This window comes from Stigmatopora nigra, chromosome 10 (genome assembly GCF_051989575.1).
Source record: "Stigmatopora nigra isolate UIUO_SnigA chromosome 10, RoL_Snig_1.1, whole genome shotgun sequence".
Classification (NCBI taxonomy): domain Eukaryota; kingdom Metazoa; phylum Chordata; class Actinopteri; order Syngnathiformes; family Syngnathidae; genus Stigmatopora; species Stigmatopora nigra.
In genome coordinates, this window is record NC_135517.1 from 1,444,407 (window position 1) to 1,467,887 (window position 23,481).

At 39.2% G+C, this 23,481-nt stretch overlaps 3 protein-coding genes and 1 long non-coding RNA gene across 5 annotated transcripts in view; 3 read left to right on the forward strand and 1 right to left on the reverse strand.

Annotated features, from left to right (window-relative positions):
• Positions 1 to 504: 504 nt before the first annotated feature.
• Positions 505 to 9,414, reverse strand: rtf2 (replication termination factor 2). The gene is made up of 9 exons (XM_077727211.1): positions 9,250 to 9,414; positions 8,899 to 8,993; positions 8,626 to 8,719; positions 8,387 to 8,526; positions 8,240 to 8,318; positions 2,847 to 2,957; positions 2,502 to 2,556; positions 1,120 to 1,179; positions 505 to 1,055 (listed from the first exon to the last, which is right to left on the reverse strand). Exons 1-9 carry the CDS (start codon positions 9,316 to 9,318, stop codon positions 862 to 864), a joined length of 897 nt encoding a protein of 298 aa, XP_077583337.1. The 5' UTR covers positions 9,319 to 9,414; the 3' UTR covers positions 505 to 861.
• gcnt7 (glucosaminyl (N-acetyl) transferase family member 7) lies at positions 5,055 to 8,397 on the forward strand. The gene is made up of 4 exons (XM_077727209.1): positions 5,055 to 5,281; positions 6,002 to 6,734; positions 7,324 to 7,419; positions 7,482 to 8,397. Exons 1-4 carry the CDS (start codon positions 5,069 to 5,071, stop codon positions 7,694 to 7,696), a joined length of 1,257 nt encoding a protein of 418 aa, XP_077583335.1. The 5' UTR covers positions 5,055 to 5,068; the 3' UTR covers positions 7,697 to 8,397.
• Positions 9,402 to 11,761, forward strand: LOC144203666 (uncharacterized). Its single transcript, XR_013327743.1, has 4 exons — positions 9,402 to 9,455; positions 9,970 to 10,054; positions 10,420 to 10,497; positions 11,562 to 11,761. It is a non-coding gene; the product is annotated as an uncharacterized LOC144203666 (long non-coding RNA).
• A 3,378-nt stretch (positions 11,762 to 15,139) lies between these two features.
• Positions 15,140 to 23,481, forward strand: part of eya2 (EYA transcriptional coactivator and phosphatase 2) — a 42,168-nt gene continuing 33,826 nt past the window's right edge. For both annotated transcript variants that reach the window (XM_077727060.1, XM_077727062.1), the window contains exon 1: positions 15,140 to 15,253. The gene's annotated coding sequence lies outside the window, so the exon portion shown is untranslated. The remainder of the gene's footprint in view (positions 15,254 to 23,481) is intronic.

Below are 23,481 nucleotides of genomic sequence, written 5' to 3' on the forward strand. Positions count from 1 at the left end.
ACTTATATCTTACTTAATTCATATTTTTGTGAAAGGGTGGCATTTGAAATATGAATTTAGAATGTAAAATCGATTGCCAATCTAACTTTTTTTAATTGCTTGGGAATAAAATTTCATAAAAATCATTGATTTAGTCTGAAATTTAAAAAAAAATCTTCATGATGTCATTTAAAACCTGGCAAACTGATTATATATATTATTATATGGCTTGGATATAAAAGGTTACGTTACAACCTATGGCAACCATTGCTACCTAGTGGCAATACAACGCAACTGCATTATTTAACAGTACCCTCATGCAATTAAGATTTAGATTAATTAAAAATGGCTATATTAAAATGTAATAAAACTGTCAAATAAATTGCACGTTAACCTAACAAAAATGTTTTTTTAATGTAGCATTATACCTAATTTTCAACACTTAAAAAAAACAGTATTACCATTATAATTCCTCCTTTTGACTCTCCGATGACTGTAGCCTGTAAGAATAAAAAAGGAATCTGCTGCCCTCCTGTGGTTAATTTTATTACTACATCCAAAATAAAAATAGTTACATACAAATTGATATATATATGAAAGACAAATAATTACTTGAAGATTATGTTATCCGAACATAATATACATGCTTACCTCATTCTCTGCCAATGACGCCACAAGACGTCCAATTAATTTTACCATCTGCTCACCTATTTTAAAAAGAATAAAGTCCAACCATGTAATTAAAGGGCTGTCACTCAAAAGGATAAAAATCAACAATGCGTGGGAAAATAAAACTAAGAAAAAATTAAAATAAATGGTGCAAGAATGCAATGTATGCAGAGAAAAAGGGAAAATGGCGTCGTGAAGCTAACGGCGGCTACGCTAAAAGTGGTATGGCGTATGGGTGACCCAGTTGGAGGTCTGATCTTTGGTGCGTTTAGCCGAACTGTGGGTGGTGAAAAGGGATTTGAAAGCTTCTGATTTCTCCTGCATTTCTTGGATGGATCGCTTGGACGCCGTCACGAGTTTGTCGCCGTTGCTCAAGAGTTGAGGCGCACCTGAGGTTCCCGGTTGATCTGAAATAAGACCCCAAAAATGAATACATGAACTTAAATGGAGTTTTGATTGAGATTTTGGTACCTGATTGGCTGCTTTCCTCTCCGTTTTCAAGTGAGCCGTTGTTGGGTACTTGTTTGGTTTCTGTGGAAGTTAAAGCACAAAAAAATGGGAATAAATACATATACAGTGATGAAATATATATTTATACTAGTGAAACAAACTTTAAAGAATGGATGAGAAAATGTTCAGAGATGATATATGATAGTTAAGAAAATATCCCAATCTTTGCTGTTTTCTTAAATGAATTAAAATAACTTAAAAATGCACATATAGTACATTTTCTACTATATTTACATATATACACACTGGAGAGAAGACAGCTCCATGTGTATCACATTGGACTATTTTTTAAGTTAAGTTTTAAATGTTTCTAAGTTTATTCGTGAGAACTAAATATTTAAACGTAATTTGTTCGCAATTTAGTTCGTGCTACTCACTAATTAGCAAAATAATAATAATAATTTTGTATATGGCTTTAATGATTGATAGCATTGTTCCAATTAGGATAAAAAAACATTTTTTCAAATATAAAGTTATAAAGATATGTGTATAAGTTTTTTTGTATAACTTTATATATAAAACATTTTTTTGGTATAACTTTATATAAAAAAATTTTTTGGTATAACTTTATATAAAAAAAATATTTTTTTGGTATAACTTTATATAAGTATATATATATTGGTAAAGCTATATAAAAATATATATATTTTGGTATAATTGTATAAAAAAATATTTTTGGTATAACTTTATATTAAAAAAATGTTTTTTGGTGGGTCTAATTGGGTTGGATGCCCGTCTTAGTCAAAGTACAGCCAGTAATCTTCTCCGATCAACTAAAAAACGAGTGTTAGTGTGTTCAAAAAGAGTAAAAAGTGAGTTACACACACACGTGGCCTCATTTCACTGCAAGCCACTTTGTGATTGGAGCTAAACAAATAAAGTGCAGGTGTTTGGCAGGCCACAACCAAACAGGAAAGCACGCCAGCCATGCCACAAAGGAGCGAGCAAGGAAGCCTTCTGATCTCCCATCGTATTTCTCTTGGCTTTGTTCGAGCCCAAGAGAGAGCCATGTTGAGATTTATGATCATTTTAAGGCTCTGTCAAACTAAAATCACATTTTTTCAGGGATATTTTTTCTTCCAATTGATCAGAAACGAAGGAAAAAAAACATAAAAGCTTTGCAAACTTATGTTAGCTGAAACATTGCTGAGATTTATGATCATTTTAAGGCTCTGTCAAACTAAAATCACATTTTTCAGGGATATTTTTTCTTCCAATTGATCAGAAATGAAGGAAAAAAAAACATAAATGCTTTGCAAACTTATGTTAGCTGAAACATTGCTAAACACAGGCCTTAATGCTAATGCTAACTGAACAAAATTTTTTATGCATTTCTGACTAACCTTTTGGGTCCAATGGCGGGGGCATGCTTTCGGCGGCTTTGCTCTTCTTTGATTTCTATAAAAAAATAACAAATAATTACAAAAATAATTAAAAAATAATGCTAGGCTAACTGGCTAACACTCTAAATTGCCCTTAGCTATGAATGATTGTTTTTTTTTTGTCTTCTTGTGCCCTGTGATTGGCTGAACACCAAGTCAGCTGGGATAGGCTCTAGCACCCCCGTCACAAAAGTGAAATAAATACAATAAATGGAGAATTTTGTTTTTTATCGCTTTGTCTTATCAAGTCAAGTATATTCTATGTATTTTTTGTGAATGAGTATCTATGTGGAATGTTGAAGTCACCTTAGTTTTAGCTTTGGCTCGTCTGTCCTCCATTTTCTCCCTCAGCTTCTCGCCTTCCTCTTTTGTTCCGTAGAGAACCACAATGTCCGTGTTCTGAAAAGGGTCGCCGCACTGAACCAAACAAAAGACGCAAACATTAAACAGTAGAAACTACTTTGTGAACATTTTCAAATCATTTTTTGATAGGAAGTTCATGTGGAATACATTAGCCTCTTTTGCCTTGGTTATTGCACATAAAGGTTGAAATTTAGTGTTACGTAAGATAGTGAAACATTGATTTGAGATACGAGTAAATTGACATACGAGCTTGGTCCCGGAAAGAATTTGCAATTAGTTCATTTCTATGGGAAATGTTGATTTGAGATACAAGTAAATTGACATACTAGCTCAATCACGGAACAAATTAATTTGTAAGGGAAATGTTGATTTGAGATAGGAGTACTCCCACATACGAGTTCGGTCCTGGAACTAATTAATTTGTGAGGGAAATGTTGATTTGAGATAAGAGTAAATCGACATACAAGCTTGGTCCCAGAATGAATTAATTTGCATTTAGTTCATTTCTATGGGAAAAGTTGATTTGAGATATGAGTAAAGCGACATATGAGCTCAGTCACGGAACAAATTAATTTGTATGGGAAACATTGATTTGAGATACAAGCAAATTGACATACGAGCTCGGTCCCGGAAGAAATTAATTTTCATTTAGTTCATTTCTATGAGAAACATTGATTTGAGATACGAGTAAATTGACATACGAGCTCAGTCCCTTAACAAATTAAGCTTATAACTCAAGGCATGACTGTATATGTTCATTAACATGAAGATAAATAATTTCATGAGTATGTGCCGTCCTTAATTAAATGAATCAAACGGAATTGTCTAACAAACACAATAGAAGAAATGGTCGCTGAGTCTAAGAGCGCGGCACGCCCCGCGAGACCGCCAGACAGATTTTCCGTCCAACACAAATAGGATCGCTCGGAGTTTACCGGCGGGGGGGCGGTGTTTCCTATTGTGTCCCGGCGATACGGGCGCCGCCGGTGGGTGTGTGCCGTTGCCATGCGCCGTGCGCAACACAGGAGGGATCATCTCGGAAGCTGAGCAAGCACCAAACAAACTCTGTGATTTGTAGGCAGGCCGGCGTGGCGGGGCGGCGTGGCTTTTCACATACGGGACCAGGACACTATCGATTCAGGACCGCCGCCTTGAACCGGAGCTAAAAACACGGCCATGGAAAACGTGCCGGGCTTATGATGAAAAGTCGTGAGTAAGTGTTTGGACGGGGTGGATCATTTTGATGACTATTTAAAAAAAAAAGGACAAAATAGCAGTTTTGTCATGATTATATTGTTAGAATTTTTTGGGGGAGTAATTAATTGTATGTTGTGACTCGGTGGGTGAGTGGTTAGTGAGTCGGGCTCATAGTTCTGGGGTCCTGGGTTCAAATCCAGGTCAGTACAACTGTATGGAGGTTGCATGTTTTGGCCTGGGCCTGCGTGGGTTTTCTCCAGGTACTCCGGTTTTCCACCCATGTTGGAAAGACAATGCACGCTAAGCTAGCTGGCTAACACTAAATTGCCCATAGGTATGAGCGTGATTGGTTATTTTTTCATTGTGCCCTGTGATTGGCTAGCCACTAATTCAGGGTGCCTGAAGTCAGCTGGGATTGGCTCCAGCACCCCCCGCAACTCCAGTGAGGATAAAGCGGGCCAGAAAATGAATGCATAATGATAATTCTCAGTGATACAATTTTTTTCTCTCTCCAAGATGGCGTCTTAATGGGGCAGCCTGTGGCAGTAGCTCTGTCTATTCTTATTTGTTTTTTTTATGTTTTTTTACGGATAAGCTTGGAAGAGTGACTCAGCATATTTTCAACCTCGGTCACAATCTGCAAAAGTTCCCCATCTTGTGAAAGACTTCCTTTGTGTAGTTCCATTTTTATCCAACTTTACGTCTTCTTCTCGAGTCTGTATTCGTTTTTTGCTACTGGAACCAAAATGGCGCCGCTCAAGTGGCAGTTGCTCTATCCGCTTTGTGTTTTTTTGCTGCTTTTCTGTCTTCATGACTTGATTGAATGATACTTGATGATCTCATATACTTTTCTTTACTTTCTTACGCTACTCCATCCGACTTTGACCTTCTTGGAAAGCCCCCCCGAGGCCCGTTCCAAATGAGCTTTGTGGTTTGTCTCATTTGCAGATTCCATGACGACAAGCAGGATGACGACAAGGTCTACCAAGTGCCACCTGGGGTGGAAAGGATGCGTCTTCCTGATGTGTTTGGGGATGAGCAGCGTCTACATTTGGGTGACTCGCTCCACGGAAACAAGGTCAAAGGTCAAGATGACCCCGTGCCGCCCTTTTCATGCCCATTGTCGAGATTTACTGGCTCCCAATGACGATCCGACGGAATGGCATCGACGCGACTGTCGGGTAAGACTCAAAATAGATCATTTGGCGTCTTTTTTTCACAGAAAAAAGGGTTTTTTTCGCATAAAATATCTATATTTTGAGTTCCATAAAAAAAATGAAGAATGTTAAACTAGGTATGTCTTAACTCACATTAATGTCAAATCGATTTTATGTGGGCCGGACCATTTTAGATATAATAATTTAGTTTTTTTTTTTTAAATTTTGATTAAAAAACTGGATCAAAAACTCTAAATATTCATGTTTTATTATTTTATTGATGTTTATTTGAGCTTTTTTTCTAAGGGAAACATTTATAAAATCATTGTTTTTCATTTCAAAAGGATTTCTTAAAAAATATATTCAATATCAAAGTGGAAAACAGAAAATATTTTTATAGTTAGATTTTTAGATTGTACACATTGCATTTCTACCTAAAACACAAAAAGAAAAAAATAATTAAAAAAATGCTAATTATTGATTTAAAAGGCGATCAGGAAATAACTTAAGAGTGGGCGGCCCGGTGGAGTAAGTGTTAAGCGCCTCCGCTTCACAGCTCTGGGGTCCTGGGTTCAAATCCAAGTCATGTCCATCTATGTGGAATTTCCATATTCTCCCTAGATCTGCATGGGTTTCCTCCAGATACTCGAGTATCCTCCCAAATTCCAAAAACATGCATGCTAGGCTAGCTAGCACTAAATAGCCACTAGCTATTAGTAATTAGTGCATTCTCTCTCTGGACAGATCAAAAGCTACATCACCAACTCCAAAGTGGATTGCTCCAATTTGAGGAAAGACCTTCACTTCATCACCAGCCCTCTAAGCGCTGAGGAGGAGGCCTACCCATTGGCCTTCATCCTGACCGTCCACAAAGAACTGGAGGTCTTAGTGCGCCTCCTACGGGCCATCTACGCTCCACAAAACCTATACTGCGTCCACATAGACGCCAAATCTCCACCAGAGTACAGAAACTCCTTGCGGAAACTATCCGACTGCCTTGAAAACGTTTTTCTGTCCACCCGAAGCGAAACGGTGGTCTACGGGGGGTTCTCGCGGCTCCAGGCCGACTTGAACTGCATGGGGGATTTGGTCAAGTCCAAAGTGGGCTGGAGGAAGGTCATCAATCTATGCGGACAGGATTACCCGCTTATGAGCAACCTGGAGCTAGTACGCTACTTACAAGACAAAATGTGGCGGGACAAGAACATGACTCCGGGGATAAAGCAGCCCGAGCATATAAAATGGCGGACCCAGTTTCAACACAATGAGAGCCACGTCTATTTTGTTCAGTCTAAAGTCAAGAAAGGCCCGCCTCCTCATAACATGCAAATTTTTTTCGGGACGGCCTACTATGCGCTCACTAGGGGATTTGTGGACTTTGTTCTGGAGAACCCTAAAGCCCGAGATCTACTGGAGTGGTCCAGGGATACTTACAGTCCGGATGAGCATTACTGGGTGACGCTCAACCACCTTACAGGTAAGGTAAGCCCGTTCCAATTGGTCGGTATTTTTGATATCACGTGGGCCGGATTTAGATATGACATTTAGATTTTTTTTAATAAAATGGATCAACAGAACTGGATTAAAAACCTGGAATATCCCGTTTTTTATAGATCTAAATCAATGTTTATTTTAGCCTTTTTAATATATTTTTAGATTCTAGAAAAATATTTTCGAACTAAAAAAATTGATTAAAAATTGACAATTATCGATTTAAAAGGGTGAAAATCAGGAAATTTAATATACATCTATACTCTCCATTTGAATTTGATCCTAAAATAGAAAGTCAGCACTCATGATTTACTTTCCGGGCCACACAAAATGATGCGATGGGCCATATTTGGCCCCGGGGCCACCACTTTGACACCTGTGGTCTAAGCGGTATGCAAAAGAGTGAATGAATAAATACAACAATCCAATAATTAGTTAAATAGAGTTATGTTACCACAAGAGTAAGATTTGGATGTTAAAGTTGATGACAATACTACCAACACAAATTGAATGCATTTATCGTCATTCAATTCAATTGAATTTAAAACCCACTTTTTCCCGCGTTTTATCCAAAGAGGCACCGGGCAACAACATCGGCGGCGGCTGGACGGGAGGCATCCGAGCAATCAAGTGGGCGGATCAGTTCAGAACCAAGCACAAGGCCTGCAATGGTACCCGCATGCAACGCCATATTTTTTTGCCATGTTTCTAAAGACCAACTCTCGTTTACCAGGTCGTTACGTGCGTGGGATCTGCGTTTATGGGTTCGAGGACCTGCCGTGGCTAATCAAGAAAGGGAGCATGTTTGCCAACAAGTTTGAGAACGACTTCCAACCCGAGGCGTTGGATTGTTTGGAGCAGTGGCATAGGAACAAGCTGCTCAGCAACGCTAACGTCCCCATAGAGTCGTCGTGGCTACTAGCAACGCCGCGTGAAATGGCGCCCTGAGACGATTTGGTTCATCCGGATTGGAAATGTAGGTAAATTAAAAAATTTAGAAAAAATCTATCGTCCGGATGGTATGCTCGAAGTTGTGTTGGGAAATTTTTGTAAATTTAAAAAAATATTTATATATCATGATAAATGCCACTTTATGCTAATGTATTGAAGAAAAAAAAACATTTGTTGTCAGATTTGGTTTCCACATGCATTTTTATGTTTTGTTATTGGGATGAATTGTGACCATTGTGAATTAGTTATTTAAGGAATAGCAACTATGTGAGGTTTATTTTTTAATAAAAATATTAAAATGGATGATAGTGACAATAGAAGGGATTTATGAATATAATTTTTTTTAGCCTTTATATCGTTATATTGCACAGAACTACTTCAGGGCTGACAAAAACAACAATTTTATGCTTCTTGCTTTGATTTTAGTCTATATTTTAGATTGTTTGTGAATTTTTGGAACCAAAATGCACTTTTTTGGTCATGTATATTTTCCTCTGACATTAAACACCCCCTAGCGTTTGTTTGTGGAATCGCACTCACCTTATGGCAGATTTCTGTCTTGACCTCCTTGAGGGCACGGTCCGAGAAAACGCAACCACACGTCTGGAGGTAGCAGAACCTGTGAATTCAAGTCCAATACTTCATTTTGTGTACATATTTATTCGTTGTTAAGTTTGTTAATATTACCTGTGCTTGCCATTCATTTCCAGCCCGACAACAGGGCAAATAAACATCCCACAATAGATGTCTTCATATCTGTCTCCTTTAGTGTTCCTTCTTTCTCCTTCCCACTCAGGGTTATCTGTCAAGTTGAGCTCTTTAATGTCCTGCGAAAATTTGGACGAAAAAAACCCTAAATTATAAATGTGAATTGAAAAAAGAAGAATAATGCGCCACAATTGTAACCAAAAATAGGGTTAACGTACCCTAGTTCCTCGGATGTGGGTGACAGCATCGGTATTGGGTCTTTCGGCAGTTTTATCCAGAAGGTATTCAATGATGGCATCTTTGTTGTAGAGTCTAAAACATAAAAATAATCTGTCTCAATTTATTGGCTGACTTTGACGGCCATTTTCGCGATGACGGGTGATTTGTATCAATGTCAATCAAGCCACTATAAGTTTTAATTGTACTACAGTATAAATATCACTGCTTTAGACAACAACAGACGTCCAGTCTGTTTTTGAGAGATTACTTACCTTCCCAATTCACAGGAGACGATTGGTCGCTTAAGTTTTTCCTGACTTAAGGCGCAATACTTCCATTTGGCAGCCAATTCCGCATTTTTGTCGACCTATTGGGCATTGGAAAAGCAATACACGTAAAATACCCACATATTTTTTTAAAGGACTTGTACGTATTGTATTTTAGTTTATTTCATGAGGTCTAAAACTACAGCAGGGGAATAAGATACGTTACGTTATTAAATAGAATACAAAATGTAGTCACGACAAATGCTAACGATGTAAACAGCTAGCAGTGCAGACGTTAGCATTGTGCTACGTTGATCGACGCAACGGTGATTTAATAAAAGAAAAATCGTAACTGACCTTCTCAACTTTCTTGGGACCTTTTACTAATTCGTGCCTTTTGGGGATTGTTCCACCATCACATCCCATTTTGGAAGTAAAAAGGACAAATTCGAAAAGAGTTGTGTTGCTGTAAGCTACCGTCGGAAAAAAAGACAAGTTTCAAGATTTCCGGAATTACGCCGGATATCCGGTTTCAAACAACGACATCTGTTCTTAAATTAGCGGTAAGTATAGTTTTGTACTTAACAAAGAAATTGTCTTCTAAAGTCAATTAAAAGCGTCATTTAATGTTAGTGCTTTCTGTGAAATTGTTCCATTTTGTGTGGTGACGTCTTGTTAGCGTGTTTGTATGTGTACGCCAATTATATCTCGTTTTAGACGATCAATTAACATCTGGAATTCATAAAATGCTGCGTCATTGCCATTGTTTGAAGACAAACAAAAGGTCTTTCACGTTATTTCATTGTTTTTCGCAGTCACCAAGTAATATAAAACTTTTGCCAACGGGTGGCAGCAAAATACATCATTTGAGAAAATGAATATATGACCTAATAATTCTCTGTTTGGAACAAAAATGCATTTAGTGGAAATATTAGATGACGCCATTAAGTAACATTTAGCCGCCATTTTATGTCGCCTGTTTTAAATTTAAACAATAGCGTAATACAGCGATGTATGTTATATATCTATTTTCATTTTTCAGTCATTTAACTCCCTGTTTTTGACATTTGTCCACAGCTGGTGGGTGGGCGGGTTAATTTGCTGCCAACTCCCCCACCTGAAATGAATTGGACGTCTATTGCTGTCAATGGAAGCCAAAACGGTAAGAAATGCATTGAAGAAATACCCAAGATCACAATAAAGTATTATTATTGTAAATATACAGCTAATACTCAAGTAATTCAAGCCAAAACAATATTAAATATCTATTTTTTAATATTAATATTTTTTATTCAAAAGAACACATTTATTTTTGAATTTGGACTTGTTTTTAAAGTCCACATAGTCTTTAATAACTGTTTTGATTAAAACAAAAAGTAATGGTATTTTGCAATTACATTTTCTAATTTTTTGTTTATTTTCATGGGACTTCCAAGGCTTTTTAGGCATATTTGTCAAATAGTTCTTTTTCAGTCATTCATTTATTCATTTATCTCCCTGTTTGTAAAATTTGTCCACTGTTGCTAGGTGAGTGGGTTAATTTGCTGCTAACTCCTCCCCCTGAAATGGATTGGACATCTATTGCTGTCAATGGAAGCCAAAACGGTAAGAAATGCATTGAAGAAATACACGATTACAAAATAGTATTAAGTAAAAAACTCCATTTGAATAAATAAATGTAAAAATTCAGTTAAAACTCAAGTTATTCAAACCTAAACAATATTAAAACTCAATTTATTCTAAATTAATATTTTTTGTTCAAAAGAACACGTATTAATAAATTTATACTTTTTATTGAATAAAAAAAATCCAAATACACTTCTATAACTGTTTTAATGAAAAATGGTATTTTGCAATTACAATTTCTACATTTCTGTTTATTTTCATGGGACTTCCAAGGCTTTTTGAGGCATATTTGTTAAAGATAAATCCAGGCTTTAAGGGGTTAACCCCCGGGCATGTAAGTGACATTAGGCCGGCTTTCAGGCTCGCCATCTCAAGATGAAAGTTTCTTTCGAAGACAGTCGGATGAGCGCTAATATAATCTCCATCCTGTGCCTCACAGCCTGCAGATTAGTTTACTATCGACGTCCGAGATCCACCGTTAGTTTGGGGAATACCTCTCCTCTACGAAGCCTTCTCTCGGCGGCCTGGGCGGGAAACCAACAGCGTCGCGGCGTGCTTTAGGCTTCGGCCCGCGCACAATGTTTCCCACTAATGTGCGTGCTCAGCAGAGTTGAGAAAAATTAATACATTAGAGCCAAAAGAAATCATTTTTTTTGTTTTTTTCGCCCCTGCATGTGGGTTCGATTGCCTCTTCCTGTCATTTTGAAATCGTGTTAAGGATCTGATTGAATTTCCGCACTTTCTAACACGCGGCTAAATGTTTCTTATGGATTTTCATTAGAGGATGGAGGCGGGACTAAGTGTAAGAACTTTAAGTTGCGGCTACTTTGGAGAGTAAGTTGTAGTTGTGTAGTGTGTATGGTGTGTTGTAGTATACACGCTTGGGTTTTTGTTTGTTAATTCATTTTAAGTTTTAGATTTAAATAAATAAATAAAAAATACTGGTAAAATAGGGCAGAAAACTGAAATATTCTTTATATATATAACATTTTCCTTTGAATTTTAGCCTGAAACATGATGCCAACACACATGATTTACTTTAGGGGGGCCGCATAAAAGGATACAGTGGGCCGGGTGTTGGCCCCGTGCCGACCTTTTGACACCGGTGGAGTAAGCCAACACCTGAGGAACAAACAATACTCAATAGCCACTGTACAAAAAGCACAATAGGTTTTTTATTCAGATCTTTTAATAGTACTTTGTTCTTAAAACCATGATCAAGTTGTACTCTTCAATTTGAGGATTACTCTAAAAGGTTATTACAAATGATTATTTGTATAGTCAATTCATCACCAATGTATATAAATAATTGTGTATATAAACATTTCATTGTTGTATATGATCATTTGTTGGTGCTCCAAATGGCTATTTTTGGAGTATTGGACAATATAGGTAAGGTAAGTGCAAGGTAAGTGCAATGAAAAGAGCCATGTATGGCTCACGCACCATAGAATTCCCTTGCTCTGCTCTCATTGGTCCTAGGTATGCGTGATTGGTTGTTCTCATCTATTTGTGCCCTGTGATTGGCTGGAAAAAAGTTTAGGATGATCTTGGCTAAACTCCGATTAGATTAGATAATTTTATTCATCCCATATTTGGGAAATTTCACAATCGATGAATGAATGATTTGTCATTTATTACATTTAAAAATATATATATTTATTTATTTTTATCCAAATCCAAAACTTTGTTGGTCAAGCTTGGCATGGCTTCATTTCCGAAGACGTTCTTTCCTTCGCCCGCTAACGCAAACGCGGGTTACTCGCCCCGATGTTTATATTTCCATGATGAGTCCAACCTGCCCAATCAGAGACTTCAACTGACCGGCCTTGAACTGAAACCGTATCCATTTTAACCATCCCAAGCAGCAGCCGGTGGAAGCCCGGCCCTGCGTTAATTACGCTCGCCGGCTCTCGCCCTCTACCGAGTCCAATGCATTTAGCGTTTCTAATTGGGGCGGAATTTCTGTGTTTACGTTGGCGCTGGTCGCCAGAGACACGGGACCCCCGGAGCCCCGCGGCGGAGGGGGAAACTTAAACTGCCCGTCGCTTGATTCCTTGGAGACGGAGTTGGGGAAGAAACAATGAAGGGCAGAGGAAACTGGAACTCTGTGGCGTATTGTTTTGAATGTTTGCGAGAGGAGATGGGAAACATCCGTGGTGGGCTGATTTTTCACGTCAGGGTTGGACAAAATGTATTCAGAAAAATTAAAGGACGCAAAGGCCAGCTAGAAATCCTTCTACTTTTTGTTAAAGAGAAGATTTTCGAGAAAAATAAAGATGGAGTCATTAAAATGGATTTCTTTGTAATGTGAGGTACAGATAGTTGGTCACAAAGTTACACTTTGAGATAGATTGACTCGTGTGGTAGAAACCTTAGGACTACAACTCTTGTCCTAGTTGTAGTCCTACTGTGTACTTTGTGGAATTCAGTCCATTTCCAGGTGGTTATTTTGCATTTGTACTTTGGCTAATTTGTCTTGTGGTAATTGGAGATTGTGTTGTGGGTAGTTGCGTTCTTGCTTTGGACAATTTGTGTTTATGTTGTGGGTATTTGGAGTTTGGGATGTGGGTATTTGCAATTTTGCTATGGCCAATTTGTGTTGTAGTTAATTACAGTTTGTTGTGACTATTTATTTATGTTGTGGGTCATTGGAGTTAGTGTTGTGAGTATTTGCATCTTGCTTTGGCCAATTTATGGTAGTTAGAGTTTGTAGGGATTGTTGCATTTGTACTTTAACCCATTTGCATTCATTTTGTAGCATTTAGGGTTCGTGTTATGATGATTTGTTATTGTGGCTATTAGCATTTGTGCTTTTTTTGCTAAACATTTGCACGAAGCCATTTGCCTGACACTTCTGGTCTACCATCAAGAACACGCAGACTTGTGAAATTTGTCCAGGTGGCCTGTTTTTTTTTCTTTTTCCCCCCGCCTTCAGCCAGTTAGCGATTACACTTTTCCACTGCGGCGAAGTCGACCGCAGCCTCCAAGCCGCTGACAGATAAATGGAGGTACACAAGGAAAAGTCTCCGTACGCCAGCGGACGGCGGACGCTCGGAACAAATGTTTGTTCGCTGGCAACGAAAGGGCCTCGGTCACATCTCGTTAGCGTGATTGGACGCTCGAGAGGTTCTGACAGCGCGCTGGCGTCCAACGCCATCGCCCCGGGTGACGGCGACATACCTGCGGCCGCCTCGTGTGTTCGGTCGGGCCACGTGGTGACGATTAAGAAAACACGGGAGGAGGAGGCGGGGCCACAAGGAGGCCGCCGTGCCAATGTTGTGGTTCGTCCATGCCAGCCGCTGACTCACCCAACACGTCCACAGAAATAATAAAACACTCTTTGCACTTCATTACGACTACTCTTTATTACTCAAATGTCGGGATTAACCCATCAATTGGCCACATTTTGGAAAAACAGGGAGATTATGTCACTTTAATCCTTCAAATATGGGTTTTCAGATTATTAACTCTGTTTTTCTAATATCTCATTTAGTTTTGTTGTTATTATTGTTATTTTAATAGCACAATTAAACATAGGGTGCATGAAAAATGAGAAATAGTATTGAAATGATACTTAAAAGCACTTTAAATCATTGAAATAGTTGAAAAAAATGTAATTCCGCATTTAGTTTGAAACCATTTGTTTGCAATTCATTAAATCATTTTCTGAACCACTTTATCCTCACTAGGGTCACATGGGGGTTGTTGGCCTGACCCAGATTTGAACCCAGAACCCCAGAGCTGCGAGCCCAACGTGCTAACCACTTAAGGCGGCGGTCCGACCCTTCTTTAGAATATTCTCCTATTTTTTTTAGTCTTTATAATAAATTCTTATAGCACAAAAGGTAAGAATGGAAGTTAATTACTCCCTCTTACGTGCTCCAGTTAAGATTTAAACCCACTGGAAACATTTGACTCCAAAACAAAACACCTTGCAGTGGCAAAATGCAATAAACCCATTTTTATTCCAAAATCCAATCCATTTAATCGCCCCCATTTGTGCACAACGGATCAAATTGCCGAGACCCCCCCTCAGTCCCTCAACATCCCCTCTTTGGGACCACCATCATGAAATCAATTTCCTCACGGCAATATTTTCTCACAATTTTTTTCCCCTTTTTTTTTAGTAGCTGTCACCATCCAAACGTCCCGTAACCCGCCGTCTACTTGGGGTTTATCTTCCAGGACATCTTTTAAAAACAACAGTGGGAAAATGACCCGTCAGCCGGCAGCACGTTTATCCAGTCGCCCCCCCACACCCCCCTTCGATGTCTCTCCGAGGGCCCTTTTGGAAGGAGAGACACGTGTTTGTAATAAGGCTCTCTGCGTCTGGCCTTGCGTAAATGTTTAGCGCCGTGCCTTCTGGGAACTGGGGCTCCACTCACTCGCCTCGGTTGTAAATCCTCTTTTAAAAAGGAAGGGAAAGGTACACAAGGAGTTAATCTTCTCGGAATTGCGCTGAAACGTCTCCTTTGGAGGAGGAAAACAACAAAAAAATGCTCAAATGTTGGTGTTGTATCATGCTACAAGTTAGCTTTTTGCTAGCTTTTGTGTATTTTTTTATTTTTATCTATTCATAACATTGATTTTTTTTTCATTTTCAGGGTGCCAGAGCCAATACCAGTTGACTTCAAGTGAAAGGTGGGCTCCAACATAGATTGGTCGCCACTCAGTGATAGGGCAGAGGACCATTCACATGGCAGGAATCGAACCCACGCAGCCCTGCATTAAGGTCAGATGTGAACTACTGTGCATTATTGTTCTTGTTTAAAAGTCTGTTTATATAAAAAAAGGGTAGCCTTAAAGTATTGAAACTTTTAAATAAAATATATTTTTTTATCTATTCATGCACAAATTATCATATTTTTTTAGTTAAATGAGTGCCCTATAAGGGAAATTAAAAAAATAATTTCTATTGTAAAGAATGCCAATTAGAGTTAAAAGTTACCAGTCTGTTCAATAAACAAATAGATTTTTAAAAAGCCAACCTTTTATTTTTTTAACTAATGCTGATCTGGATAAAATTCTTAAAAGCATTGGGGAAAAAAATCTTCATTTTAATATCAATGCATTGACTTCAATGGGAAAATCGTCTGTACCAACATGGCCGCTCAGAAGCCATTTTAATAGAGGAAAATGAAAGTTTTTTTTTCTGGTTTCTACTATGAATCCAAATGAATTTATCACTATCTAATTAAACTTTGTTTACTCGCTGCCAACCTGCTACATTTCAAATGTATTGGACATCTATTGTCAATGAGTGAATACTTCAAAACAAACAAATACACTTTAAACACCCAATCTTTTCCCATCCTTGGAAAATGACATGATCAAGAACCAGGAACATTTCTTCCCAAAGCGCTGTGGCCTTTTTGGAAAAACCGGTCACGGCACTTCCGCGGAAGGCCCTTTTACTTTCCCACACCTCCCCTGTTACTCCGCAACCCAATTAAAGCTGATTTAAGGGTTCACCTGCGCGCCCAACGGCGAGAACCCCCCCCCCCCCCCCCCCCCCTCCCCAAAAAAGGGGCTGAGTGATGGCTTCGCCGTCTCTGATTGGATCATTATCTCGGGACGGGACGGACCCCCCAAAGCCCCCAACCCCCCCTCCCGAAAAGGAAAGGTCATCCTCACAGTCGGGTCGCTTTGAAGAATGACAAGGCGGTAATGAAAAGTTAACATGGCGCCGCCCACTCCAGTTGCAAATCTCTTTGCTTTGTACTTGTACGGCGGTGGCTTTTTTGGGGGTTGGAATTACAGATTAATGGTAAAAAATGACATTTGTAGTAGGTAAATAAATAAATAAATACAAATAAAGTTTGATTTAAACTGTTTTTTTTCACTATGGTAAATGAATGGAGATTTTTAGCATTTTTAAAAAGAAAACATGGCGGTCAGTGGTTAGCACATACCGGCTCACAATTCTGAGATTGTGGGTTCAATCCCCAGTGGGTTCAGACCTTCCTGTATGGAGTTTGCATGTTCTTGCCTCTGTAAGTTTTCTCCAGGGTGCTCCGGTTTCCTCCCATATGGCTAAAACTTGCATGCTAAGCTAATTAAAGGCTATAAATTGCTCTTAGCTATGATTGGTTGTCCTTTTCTTGTCTGATTGATAAATTACGATGTTTTTTTGGAATGCAATTTCACATTTTGACTCCTGAGCTAACTGTGTAAGTGACTGGCTCCAACTAGTGTTCTACCTGAGAAATGCTACAGAACATAGCTTGAATTCAAGCTTCTTGTATGACCTATTGAGTTTACAAAAATTAAAATTGGGAAACAAATTGATCTAAACTGAAGCTTACCGTTCACCATTTTGTTATAAAGACAGTACTTAAGTCAGACTGGGAAGCTTCCCACATTCCCGCGGAATCGGCGGCTAGCAGCCGCTCGTCGCGACCAATCACCGTCACGCCGAAAACCAGCAGTCCGATTCTCCGATTTCAACTCTCGGCGGAGCTCCCTCCGATTCTCATTACATCGTATGCGTGTGTTCTTCTTCTTCTACTACTAAAGGAATGTAGGAGCTTCTCACCATTGCGTTCCTCAAATCGGAGGGCAAAGCTGAAACTGATTGTTTTTTTTTTTTAAATTTATTTTGGCCATCTTGTTTTGATGGGTAAATATCTTTGGGAATATAAGGCAGTTTTTTGTAGGGAGGGTTTTATTATTTTTTTTAAATTCTTTTTTTTTTGCTGGCGGGCTCACTGCTGTTCTTCTCATCTTCTGCCGTGCCTCCACGGCCAGTTTGGCTTGGCCGCCGGCGCGCCTGTGCTTGATGGCTTATGCATACGAAGCGGTGCCATGAGGTTCTTCTCGCACTCCATACGTCTGCGCAAGAGTGACAGCAAAGAAGTTCGCCGGCCCGTTTTTTGGCCGCCACCGTATTTCGCTAGCTGTCTCTAGATTGGAAACCAGATCGTTCCAGTAGGGGGAAAAAAAGGGCGCGAAAAGTGTTTGTTTTAATTGGCTTCTTCTTCTCGTTTAATCATCTGTCTCATTTTCCTGTCATTTTTTTTTTTTTGCCGTATGCCGGAATTTTCTTGTTTCTTGTGGCGGAGCCTGGCTGGTTTAACCCTTTGGGGAGAGGATCTATATTTAGGTCATTTGAAAAAACACTAAAAGGTCAATAATGTCATTTTTATGTTGCGCAATAGTAGAGAAAAAAATGCATAAAGGTCAATTCTAAATAATTTGGACATAAAATAATGTAAATAAAGGAAAATAATTAAAGAAAGAAATACTGTTCATCCCAGTAAAAAACAGTATTACATTATTTTTTATGTAATTTAGCATTTATTTTTTTATTTAATTTAGCATTTATTTTGTATTTAATTTTGTATTTATTTTTTTATTTAATTTAGTATTTAATATGAGTATGCAAAATTACCAGCTTCCATTTAACCCATGATCAACTACACTCATGTTAATGTGTATGTGTTTGGGTATAAGTGACATCATCAAAGCCGCCATTTTTGCAGTCAAAACACTACAAAATTTTACATGTAATTTGTCATCACTGCTCCATATTTAAACAATAATAAATCATTTTTAATTCATATCAGAGTCCTCAAAATCAAAGCATCAAATATAATTAAATTTGCTGTACATGGGTCAAAGGTCAGAGGCCTTCCACTCATATTTTTCAGAATGTTATTGCCCTAAAACGGCAAGCGCGAAGCAACATTTGGGACGCCACTCTCTCCACAGCGCGTGTTCGTCAATTAACGATCCACTTATTGAAAAACCAACAACACTGGCTTCCCTTGAAAAGTCCCGTCAAAACAAGCGGCCAAGGCCGGCTTGTCCTACGCCGCCGCCTCCGCCATTGCCCCCTCCGCCGCCGCTCCTAATCACAGCCAGATGTCCACCTCCAAAACTATTTCTCCGCCCCCTCCTTTTCCTGTCTGAGACGGCCGGTGTTCGGCGGTGGCCATTTGGCTCTCGTCTGCTCGCCGTCCTGATTTTTTTCTTCTTTTTCCCCCTACTCCATTGCCGACTCTCCTTCTCGCTTAACTCTTTGGCCACCATGGTTTCTACAGTCCTTAGACGTCCAATTGTTCATTCATTCCGTTTCTAAAACCACTTTATCCTCACTAGGGTGCTGGAGTCTGTCCCAACTGACTCCAGGCCAGGGGCAGGGGACACCCTGAATCGGTGGCCAAATCAGCCAATCACAGGGCACCATAAGACAAACAACCAATCACTAATAGCTAGGAGCAATTTAGCTTACTGTTAGCCTAGCATGCATGTTTTCAGAATGTGGGAGGAAACTGGAATACCCGGAAAAAAACCCATGCAGGCCCGAGAAGAACATGCAAACTCCACACAGGTCAACTGACCTGGATTTGAACCCAGGACCCCAGAGCTGTGAGGCAGATATGATAACCACTCAATCCACCGTCCAATTTGTTTGACAATTTTTTCCAAGAACTGTTTTATTTTTTTAGCCTGGTAAACATTCATTCATATTCCATTACGCTTCTCTTCACATGGGTCGCGGGGGTGCCGGAGCAGCCACTCACGCTCACACGCAGAACCAAATCTTGTTTTGGGGATGTTGGAGTAAACTGGGGTACCCGAGAAAAACCCACGCAGGAAGGTCGGAACCTGGGATCAAACCCTCGGTCCCGGAACTGTGAGGCGAACTTGCTAACCACTCTTACGACAAATTATGGTGATACAGTCATACCTTGAGATACGATCTTAATGTGTTGTGGGAATGTACGTGGATTTACTCGTATCTCAAATTGCTCGTATCTCAAATTGCTCGTATCTCAAATTGCTCGTATCTCAAATTGCTCGTATCTCAAATTGCTCGTATCTCAATTTGCTCGTATCTCAAATTGCTTGTACCTCAAATTGCTCGTATCTCAAATTACTCTTATCTCAAATTGCTCGTATGTTGGGGCACTCGTATGTCAAGTTATTACTGTATATCCGGACTTGTTTGGACTGACTTGAAACGGCGTTGGAAATCAGCGCAGGTGAAACGTTACACCCCCTTTTGGTAAAGAAGCACCTTTCACGGAACCACTTCCACCCGTCCCGTTTGATGTCCAGCTTATTTTGTCAAGAAGGAGAAAAAAACCGTCAAGTTAAGCGAGCTAACCCTGTGTTTACTTTAGCGCAAGCCGCGTCGCCTCCGTTCCCCTCTTTGGAGAAGGCCATCCGGCAGCTGTGATCCAGCCGGCTAATTGGCCAGAATGAGTCGCCAGCTATTTTAGTACAAGATTTATTTACGTATGTATAGTGGTATGTTTTGATCTCGGCTTTAGTAGCGACATTATTGGCTGGCAACTGCGTCATGTACTTTAAGTTAATTATGTAACCATTAACACTATTTTTGGTACGTTCAAAAAGTACTTTAGGTCATGTTTGTTGTTATATTAGCATTTGCTATACAAATAGGTTGTGTGTATGTGTATGCCAGGTCTAAATTAGAATTATTTCTACATGTTTTTGATTGTTCATCAGCATTTTTATATATTATTATTCATTGATACAATTATGACTATGCTAATTAGTTATTACAGGGGTGATTTTTCAATTATCACGGCCATGTTTGCTCTACATTAACTGCGATATTCGAGGGATTACTGTAAAACAGTTTTGGTTTATTTCCATCTATTTTAATTTAAAACAAAATATTTAAATATAAAGTAAAGTAAGTAAAAATTAAATACAAAGTTTAAAAAAGTTTTTTTCCATGTTTTGAGTTTTAAAACTTTTTTAAAAATGGGAAAATATTTACTATTGAACTTTCACATGCATTTTCTGCCAAACCTTCATGATTAATCTTTCATCAAACAAATCATTAATTCAATTCGATTCACTATTTCAATACACCACTTGTATTTTGAGTCTTTTAACTCATCGCCTGCCAAAGACGGTCTTAGACGCCCAATCCAATTCGACTGGAAAATCAATTGGACAGTCTCCCTTCTACCAATAAAAAAAGAAGAAGAAGAAGAAGAAGTGATGGATTCTTGAGAAAGGGACTTTGGGGGGCTTTGGGTTTTAGGAAAAGCCTCTCATTGCTAGAGATCAGCTTGTGTAAACATTGGGGTTAATGAAGCTCAGTGGGCCTAATCCTCAAGCCCCTTTCTCACTCTTCCCTCACCCTGGCCTCAAAGCCCGGCACCCCCTCTCCCCCACAAGACCCAAGACACCCCCCCCCCCCCCCCCCTTGCCCGTCCTCCGCCGTAATCTCTTGCAGGAGCGGGCGCTGTCAATCAAAAGGACCTTGGGGAAGGACGGCGGCGTACGCCAGAGTCCACAACAGGGGTGTTTAGACTTTTTATCTCTTGGGGGCCACTTTAAAAAACATAATAAAAAAAAAAAATCTTAGGTCAACTTGAAATTTTTTCGCTTTTATTTGGAAAATGGACAATTAAAATAAGGTAAAAAAAATACTGTATTTTCACGACTATAAGGCGCACCCTCAACGAATGACATTTTTTCCATATATAAGGCGCAATGTATTATAAGGCGCCCTGTCTATTTTGGAGAAAATTTAAGACTTTTAAGTGCGCCTTATAGTCGTAAAAATACGGTATATAAAATTTGTAACCTGAAACTTTCATACCTAAAGGAATTTGTAAGTAGATGTAGGACTCTTTTTCAATTTGTACATCTTTGATAGGCTGTTAAAAAAATGTGAGGAGCATTATGGGTCATTTTAATGGATTCTTTTATGCGCTGTATTAGCTTTTCTCAGGGTTTTGTTTTTTAACTGTCGACTTTAACTTTTTACGAGATAAAGGTCGTTTTGAACCCAAAACAGCAGACTTATCCGGCAAAACATGGCCAATACATCGTCGTCAAACTCCAAAAAACATTAATTGGCGTGTTAACGCGACCATTTCAAATACCGTTACGGTGACATCAATACTTTTGGGGACGAATTGTCCGGCCCTTCTGTTTACATTGGCGTCCCAAATCCAATTCCGTTCCTATTCCGATTCCCTGTCAAAATCCCGTTTAAAAAAAACTAAAAATCATCCTCCACGGCCCTTCTAAAATCCTAATAAATACAGACAAGACAGAAACGACTAAAAAAGTGTTTCAACGGCACTCCACAGCCATAAATTAGTGTAATCTTTCACTGGCAATATGTAATTATGATTGAATATGCATGTGGAAGAGGAACGGATCGGTCACACCAGAACACGCTTGAAGGAATTACTGGTTAAGATCAAAAACATATTTGAAATAGACACGACTTCCTCGCCGTGCTTAACTTCGACTGGGAAGATTTACGCGCCACGTTTTTGGTCCATCATTCATCACGTAAAAACACACTCGGAGACATCAGGACGCTAATAACCCCGCTAGTGGAAGACCGATCAATAGGAAGGCTCTGGTTTCGAAAGTGCGGCAGCTGTTGGGAGACGAAAAAAAAAATGGAGGTTTTGGAGTCTTGAAAACGTGGGTCACTTGCATTCCTTTCGGTCATTTTTTCTGGACGGGACGTTTGATAATCTTGGCAATGGAGGGAAAAGCTTTTGTTTGGCTAAAGGGGGATCCGTGCTGGGGTTTTGGAATCCACCCGCGAGCTTGAAAAACAAAGACCGGCCGGGGTGGATTCGAGGGGGATTTTGCGGAGATGTCCTTGGGAGTTTTTGATGGTATTTGGAGAATGTTAGGGAAGAAAAATGGAGATTTTTTTTTTATGGATGTTAAGGGTGTTCTGCAGGGCGCAATCTCGGAGCCCTTGTTGATCGGAAATGGAGTTCTTGAAACTAGGTTTGGTTATTTTAAAAAAAAAGTCCTGCTGTTAACATATGTGGACATTGTATTTTGATTAGTTCAGGCCACACCCACGTTGTACCAAATGTTAATATTGAACCAAAATTTCAGGTCTCGGTTGTCAATCAATCAAAAGCTTTTGTTGTTATTGTATGTATAGTTTTTAGTTTTTGCTAATCATTTTTATTTTTTTATTCTTTTGATTCATTAATAAAGACTAATAAAATGCTTCAAAGAAAATGAAAATAAATGAAAATTAAAAAACACATCAGGTGATTAATAATAGATAAAATACATTTTAATATTAAATAACATTTTACAGAAGTCCCTTTTTTAAATGAATGCCCAAAAAATGAATAAATAAATATTTTGTATTTAATATATTAAAAAATAAGGATCCGTTGTTTTCATTAAAAAAAAACCCACATTTATAAACTGGGAATGCCCATCTTTTAATGCCATTTCCATTAATATATTCAGTTTATAAATGTTGATTTATTTTTTTCGTAATATTTTTTTTAAATGAAAACAACAAATCCTTGTTTTATATATTAAATACAAATATGCATCTATTCTGGGTGAATGCTAATCTTTTTGGGCCATTGCCAGCCAGCCCTTGGCGTCCAATCCCACTTAAATGGGATGTCTCACAGTGACCATCAAAAGGGATTGGTCATCTACCACCATCAACAAGTAGATTGGCTGCCCTACAAAGGTCCAGAAAATGAGGATTTGGCCCATTTCAGGTCAACACTAACCCCAAACCAGTCATTGCATGTCAGAGGTGTTCCACAGGGCTCAATCTCGGATCCCCTGCCGTTCTCAAACGGATTAAATGAGCACCGCCAGTCAGTCGAAAATCAAATCTGTCTTTAACGCCGCCATCTTTTGGAGCTGACATTTGATCGACTGCATATTTTCTTCTCCATCCCAACCGACCGTTCCACAACTGCACCCCTAAATGGTTCTCGGGCCTCGAAGGATTCCGACCGCAGCGGCCGGCCCACCACGCGGCGTCTCGTCCGCCACATCTGAAAGATTTCGGGGGCCAAATTCAAAGCTCGCCACTGCCGCTCAGAAGCAGAAAACATGATTCACGCTTTTGCGGCTCCCCCGAGGCCCATTATGGTCACCCCGCCCGCCCCGCCCCCTTGGGCTCTTCGCCACGCCACGCCGGGCCAAGCGCCGTTAAGAAAAGGGCTGCCATTT

Excerpts from the sequence above, each read along its gene's own strand:
- rtf2 (XM_077727211.1), bottom strand. The coding sequence starts at position 9,318 with ATGGGATGTGATGGTGGAACAATCCCCAAAAGGCACGAATTAGTAAAA. Across the intron at positions 8,319-8,386 it reads GAAATGAATGGCAAGCACAG|GTTCTGCTACCTCCAGACGT; the intron begins GTAATATTAACA and ends TTGAATTCACAG. Across the intron at positions 1,180-2,501 it reads CCCGCCATTGGACCCAAAAG|AAACCAAACAAGTACCCAAC; the intron begins GTTAGTCAGAAA and ends TAACTTCCACAG.
- gcnt7 (XM_077727209.1), top strand. The coding sequence starts at position 5,069 with ATGACGACAAGGTCTACCAAGTGCCACCTGGGGTGGAAAGGATGCGTC. Across the intron at positions 5,282-6,001 it reads GGCATCGACGCGACTGTCGG|ATCAAAAGCTACATCACCAA; the intron begins GTAAGACTCAAA and ends CTCTCTGGACAG. Across the intron at positions 6,735-7,323 it reads GACGCTCAACCACCTTACAG|AGGCACCGGGCAACAACATC; the intron begins GTAAGGTAAGCC and ends TTTTATCCAAAG.